General features: G+C 43.5%; 1 protein-coding gene across 1 annotated transcript in view; it reads left to right on the top strand.

Moving 5' to 3' along the window:
- LOC125042791 (serine/threonine-protein phosphatase 4 regulatory subunit 3A-like) overlaps positions 1-7,500 on the top strand; it is a 30,854-nt gene that overhangs the window by 7,712 nt on the left and 15,642 nt on the right. The window contains exons 2-4 of the mRNA XM_047638681.1: positions 5,210-5,369; positions 6,689-6,896; positions 7,275-7,418. Coding sequence (XP_047494637.1) covers positions 5,275-5,369; positions 6,689-6,896; positions 7,275-7,418 — 447 coding nt within the window. The 5' untranslated portion in view covers positions 5,210-5,274. The remainder of the gene's footprint in view (positions 1-5,209; positions 5,370-6,688; positions 6,897-7,274; positions 7,419-7,500) is intronic.

Here is a 7,500-nt window from a genome sequence, read left to right as displayed (position 1 = left end):
GCGCACACACGCACGCACACACACACGCACACGCGCGCACACACACACACACACACACACACACACACACACACACACACACACACACACACACACACACACACACACAGGTATAAACACAGGTATATGCACATACACACAACTCACTCAACCACACTTGTACACACACACACTCACACTCACACTCATACTCATACTCATACTCATACTCACACATAGTCACACGTACTCGCGCGCACGCTCTTGCACACACACACACACACACACACACACACACACACACACACACACACACACACACACACACACACACACTCGCACACACACATAATTGCACACACATTCGCACACACACACATAATCGCGCACACACGTACTCGCGCACACATACGTACTCGCACTCACACACATGTACTTGTGTTCACACGTACTCACACACACGTACTCACACACACGTACTCACACACACGTACTCACACACACGTACTCACACACACGTACTCACATACACGTACTCACATACACGTACTCACATACACGTACTCACACACACGTACTCACACACATGTACTCACACACACGTACTCACACACATGTACTCACACACATGTACTCACACACACGTACTCACACACGTACTCACACACACGTACTCGCGTGCGCACATGTTCTCACACACACGCGCTCACACACACGCGCTCACACACACGCGCTCACACACACGCACTCACACACACGCACTCACACACAAGCACTCATACACGTTCACACACGGTCACATACGTTCACACACGCTCACACACGGTCACATACGTTCACACACGCTCACACACGGTCACACACACACACACACACACACGCACACACACGCACTCACACACACGCACTCACACACACGCACTCACACACACGCACTCACACACACACACTCACACACACACACACGTTCACACACGCTCACACACACGGTCACACACACGGTCACACACACACACACAAACAAACACACACACACACACACACACACACACACACAAACAAACAGGTACATGTGCGCACATACACACACATAGGTACATATGCACACACACAAACACACGAATACGCGCAGGTGCACACACACACACAAACGCGCTTGCACAACACACACAACACACCCAGCACACATACACACACACACTACTCACATACAGTACAAGCACACACAACAGATCCATACACATACACACAGAGATACTCACACACACAAATAAATACATGCACCATACATAACACATATACGTGACATGCACACATACACACAGATACATACACATACACACAGAGATACATGCACACACACATATAGATACATGCACACATACACATATAGATACATGCACACATACACATATAGATACATGCACACATACACATATAGATACATGCACACATACACATATAGATACATGCACACATACAGATACATGCACACGTACACACACAGATACAGCAGACACAAAAAACTCGTGTATACAGAAGGACACAGGTATTGTCTTGACAGTCATCTTAGATTTTTTACCCTTTAAGCTGTCAGGTGTAGTTATGCTGCTAATCCCTTTTATATTTCTTGTACCCCGAAGTGTTTCTAGAGTTACATGTGTTGTTTAAGTTACTCATACAATATTTAAAGTATCCTTTAATTTATAGGGGTAACTCCATTATTATTGTTTATTTTTATCCTTTTGCTGTAGCTTTTTCATATTCCTATATGGGGTTTAAAAAAAGTCAACACTCATCATCTGGTTCTCTCTCTCTCTCTCTCTCTCTCTCTCTCTCTCTCTCTCTCTCTCTCTCTCTCTCTCCCTCCCTCCCTCCCTCCCTCCCTCCCTCCCTCCCTCCCTCCCTCTCCCTCTTTCTCCCCCCTCCCTCTCCCTCTTTCTCCCCCCTCCCTCTCCCTCCCTCTCCCCTCCCCTCCCTCTCCCTCTCCTCTCCCTCTCCCTCTCCCTCTCCCTCTCTCTCTCTCTCTCTCTCTCTCTCTCTCTCCCTCTCTCTCTCTCTCTCTCTCTCTCTCTCCCTCTCTCCCTCTCTCCCTCTCTCCCTCTCTCTCCCCCTCTCCCTCTCTCGCTCCCCCCCTCTCCCTCTCTCTCACCCTCTCCCTCTCTCTCTCCCCCCCTCTCCCTCTCTCTCACCCCTCTCCCTCTCTCTCACCCTCTCCCTCCCTCTCACCCCCTCTCCCCCCTCTCTTTCCCCCCTCTCCCCCCTCTCCCTCTCTCCCCCTCTCCCTCTCTCCCCCCTCTCCCTCTCTCTCCCCCCTCTCCCTCTCTCTCCCCCTCTCCCTCTCTCCCCCCTCTCCCTCTCTCTCCCCCCCCTCTCCCTCTCTCTCCCCCCTCTCCCTCTCTCTCCCCCCTCTCCCTCTCTCTCCCCCCTCTCCCTCTCTCTCCCTCTCTCTCCCCCTCTCCCTCTCTCTCCCCCCCTCTCCCTCTCTCTCCCCCCCTCTCCCTCTCACTCCCCCCTCTCCCTCTCTCTCCCCCCCCCTCTCCCTCTCTCTCCCCCCCTCTCCCCCTCTCTCTCCCCCCCTCTCCCTCTCTCTCTCTCCCTCCTCTCCCTCTCCCCCCCTCTCCCTCTCTCTCCCCCCCTCTCCCTCTCTCTCTCCCCCCCTCTCCCTCTCTCTCTCCCCCCCCCTCTCCCTCTCTCTCTCCCCCCCTCTCCCTCTCTCTCCCCCCCCTCTCCCTCTCTCCCCCCCTCTCCCTCTCTCTCCCCCTCTCTCTCTCCCCCCTCTCCCTCTCTCTCTCCCCCCCTCTCCCTCTCTCTCCCCCCCCTCTCCCTCTCTCTCCCCCCCTCTCCCTCTCTCTCTCCCCCCTCTCCCTCTCTCTCTTCCCCCCTCTCCCTCTCTCTCTTCCCCCCCTCTCCCTCTCTCTCTCCCCCCCTCTCCCTCTCTCTCTCCCCCCCCTCTCCCTCTCTCTCTCCCCCCCTCTCCCTCTCTCTCTCCCCCCCTCTCCCTCTCTCTCTCCCCCCCTCTCCCTCTCTCTCTCCCCCCCTCTCCCTCTCTCTCCCCCCCTCTCCCTCTCTCTTTCCCCCCTCTCCCTCTCTCTTTCCCCCCTCTCCCTCTCTCTCTCCCCCTCTCTCCCCCCCTTCAATCACTCCTTCCTTCCACTTTTAGAGGGTTCAGGAATTCATTATAGCTTTCTTCATTTCCATTGTTTGCAATTGTCTTGGTACTTAACATTGTAATACTTGGCAGCCTAACAGTCTTGCTATATTAGTGTCATCGTCATCTGCGTCATGAAGATCCATCATTGGTTCTGGGACACCTGAGTAGACTTGCTTGCCCATACATTCAGATTTTATTTTATTTCCCAATTGCTTGTTGACTGCCTGTTGTGTTCTTTTTCCTTTGTGTGTGTAGGCTGCCATGTGGGTGCAGAGGAGGAGGATAGAAGTCTAGGATTGCTTCCTCATTGGCTGTTGTAAAACTACACAATAGTGCATGTTATCTGGATCTCTTCTTTGAAATCTCTTGACAAGCACATCAGTTGGCAAGGCATATAGTGTTAACTAAGCCAGGATATTATAAGATGAGTGGAGAATTTGTATAAAATGTTTACTTTTATTTGTTCCTGCTTTGTTGCTCTTAACTTGTAGGGTTATGATAATTGTGATGAGTGAGGGGGGAAAATTGGTGCTAAGACATATATAAAAACAAACACTCAGTGTTGAAAGTGAAGCTTAGTGGCATCGGGAAATATTGCCTTTTATAAACATCTCCATATTGATGTTATTGATTTTTTTTTAGATATAGATATATATTTTTTTTTTTTTTTTTATTTATAAAAAGTCTCCTGGAGGTCATTCAAAAGAAAAAAAAAGGTTGAATTTTGTGCTGAGAATTAGGTTTTGTTTATACATCAATAGACATCTTGTTGCTGTTGATTATAATAGTCCATTGCCAGTGCCAGTTCATGAGTCACTAAGACCATCTCATCTGGTCACCAGGGCTTGAATTGTGGTTCCGTTGGTCATTTGATTATATGAAGCTAGTATTCATAAGTTTTTAGAGACAAGTATATTCGCCTGGACCAGCATACTCTTGAATCACAAGATATATATATATATATATATATATATATATCTGTACCAATCATTTTTGTTTTGGCTCATGTTGCAAAGTTCCTTCAGATCGTTTCTGTTATCCTTGTAAAGTTCCATGTATTCACTGAGTCTAGATGTACTTAGTTTGTTTATCTTTAGTCACTTTCTGAAGATATGAATTTTTTTATTCCCTCTTCCTCTCACTCACACTCTTCTTCTCCTCCTCCTCCTCCTCCTCCTCCTCATCCTCCTCCTTCTCCTCCTTATTCTTATTCTTATTATTCTTATTCTTATTCTTATTCTTATTCTCCTCCTCCTCCTCCTTATTTTTCATATTCTTATTCTTCTTATTCTTCTTATTCTTATTCTTCTTATTCTTATTCTTATTCTTATTCTTATTCTTATTCTCCTCCTCCTGATTATTCTTATTCTTATTCTTCTTATTCTTATTCTCCTCCTCATTATTCTTATTCTTCTTATTCTTCGTATTCCTATTCTTCTTATTCTTATTCTCCTCCTCCTCCTCCTCCTCCTCCTCCTCCTCCTCCTCCTCCTCCTCCTCCTCCTCCTCCTCCTCCTCCTCCTCCTCCTCCTCCTCATAATGTTACTAATTATTTTATGAAAGTTAGTCCCAGAGTCTGGGACACCTTATTTGACTTATAGATAAACTTCATTCAAATTTTAGTTTCCTTGGTAGAACATTAGGTTTTAAAAACTGGTCTGTTTTCCTGCCTTTTGTTCAGTATAAATGGGACATGGTGAGCGTGAATTAGTATAGTAGTACATTTTTGTGGGTCTGGATAACGTCTCTCTCAATACAGTTGATTCCTGGCATGGATAAGCTAATCTTGCTATTTTATATGGTACATCCATATAGATAGAGACACATTATTTATTAATGCATACCTATAGATTGATTGTTGTTGGTTGTATTATGATTGTTCTATGTATAATATATGTATGAATATATGAATTCATCTTTGCATACACTTGTTTATTTGTTCATTTATATTTATATGCAAAAATAATTAAATAATCATTTATATATCAGATATTTTATTTTTATTTTTTAGCAATAATTATTTGGCTTGTCCTATATTCTTGGAAAATAAATTTGCCATCATTTTCCCCTTTTCAGATGTTTCCAAGAATTGATGATCATTAGCCGAGCCAGGAGGCGTGGGTGGGGCATACAGAGGAGACATGGCTGACAGAATGGCACGGCGCAGGGTCAAGCTCTATGCGCTAAATGCTGACCGACAGTGGGACGATAGGGGCACAGGGCATGTCACATCCTCGTAAGTATTTATGGCTTAATGTTTGTATTTATCACAGTATTTATCCAGTGTGTGGAGGAGTCCTGGTTATTTGGTACAGTCTCACCTTTTTCTGTGTGATTTTACTGCAGCTTAGGTTTGAAAGTTTTCCATACAAAACTGAAATTGTAACCTTGGCCGTGTAATACCTTAGTGGTCAAAGAAATTGAAAAGTAATTTACATAATTCCTACATGAGCATGTTCAGGGTTACCATACGTAGCATCAGTAGTTTTATGAACCTTTTCCATACCAGTCATTGACTAGCTTTGGTGACACATGCTATTCAAAAAGCAGGTTTCTGCTGCCTGTTACAGCCAAGTCTTCAAGAAAATTGTTTGGGCTGAATCTGGGTGACAAGTAACTGATTTTTAACCACCATGTGCCTAGTACTGCACATAATGTGAGTCATTAAAACTGGTGGGGTGGAGCTTGATGAGCTGTCGGTTCCACATTCCAGGCAAAACAAGGGTATCCATATATGTATAAAGATGTTCCACATGTTAGTTCATATACATGTAGATGTATAATTGTTAATACTATATGTATGTGTGTGTTGTTTATTTTTATTTTTGTGATTCATAAACCCTATTGATATACTGATATAAGAGTTTTTTCATACTCAAGTATATGAGATTGAAAATATTTTATTGAGTGAGTATAATCCTACTGGCCAAAATTTTTATTTAGAAGTACAAGAATTAATACGCTGCTAGGTATTTAACCTTGTATTTGGTCTTACTATATGCACAGGAGGGTAGTATTGAGGTCATGAGTTGAGGGTTAGTGCTCAGAGAAAGATTAAGGTTACCAGTATCAAGAGAATATGAATGGAGGGAAGGGAGGATGAGATGGGCAGTTTTCATTGTGCCTTGTGATGTGTGCTATCACAGAATTTTACAGCAGGTTCATTTAAATTCAGTTATGTTACTGTGAAAATTCATTTTAGGCACTGTTCTAGGTGAAAATTAAAGTAAAATTGGAAGTTGGTCATTTCATTTATAGATGTGTGTCTGAAAAGAACTTTGCTCCAGTTTTCCTCAGTGAAAAATAAAAGATATTCAAAAGATAAAGTGGAGGCAATGAAAATTGAAAAAAAAAAAAAAAAACTATTCTCTTTTGTAATACTGATATTAGTGAGTTGGAGTGTTTATTGCTCATTTAATTTATTGCCACAAATCAGCTCTGGCATATATGTATTTTTATATTTATATATTGTAAAAAGGTAAAATAATGAAACATTGAACGTATAGATAGTTTAATACCCCATTTTAACAGTTTTTGTATCTTGCCCCTCAACAGATATGTGGAACGGTTAAAGGGCATGTCCTTACTGGTGCGAGCAGAATCCGACGGTTCCTTACTTTTAGAATCAAGAATCCAGCCAGACACCGCCTACCAGAAGCAGCAAGGCACTCTCATTGTATGGTCAGAGGGAGAAAACTTTGACCTTGCCTTGAGCTTTCAGGAGAAGGCGGGTTGTGATGAGATTTGGGAGAAGATCTGCCAGGTAAGGGGTGTGAGGTCGTTGCTGATGGGTGAGAGTTTTATTCTGAATTGTCTGTCATGTGTTCTGTTGATATGTTTATGGTTAATCTGTTAAGCATGTTTAGACGACTGGGCACAAATAGCAGTTATGCCTGAATAGTGGAGTCAGAGGTGGGCAAAGTGCTGGCTAAGCAACTGATTTGCTGGTAGTTTGCACACCTTTTGTCACTTCTCAGGCACAGCTACCAAGCAGACCAACATGTTTGTACTTGCTTTCAGACTGATGGCACTCTCAAAAAAAGGTTGAGCTTTTTTTAAAAATTATTCTGCAATAATTTGATGTTGATAATTGATTAATGTATATTTGTAGATTGAAGATGTTTGTTCATTTCTCACAAAGGTTCAAGGTAAAGATCCCAGTGTAGACATAACCCAAGACATTGTTGAAGAAAGTGAAGATGAAAGATTTGACGATGTGTCAGACACCAACCCTTGGGTAGAACTACCACCATGTGAAATAGGTAAATTGGAAGATATTAATGAGGTAAGTTTATTCTGCTTTTTCTATGAATTTGTTTGCTTTTTGATAGAAATTGGTATGTTTCCAGTTTATAAAATTCTTGATT

The sequence above is a fragment of the Penaeus chinensis genome, chromosome 32 (genome assembly GCF_019202785.1).
Source record: "Penaeus chinensis breed Huanghai No. 1 chromosome 32, ASM1920278v2, whole genome shotgun sequence".
In the NCBI taxonomy this organism is placed as follows: Eukaryota; Metazoa; Arthropoda; class Malacostraca; order Decapoda; family Penaeidae; genus Penaeus; species Penaeus chinensis.
The sequence above is the reverse complement of the archived record's forward strand: the minus strand, read 5'-3'. Positions and strand labels throughout refer to the sequence as shown.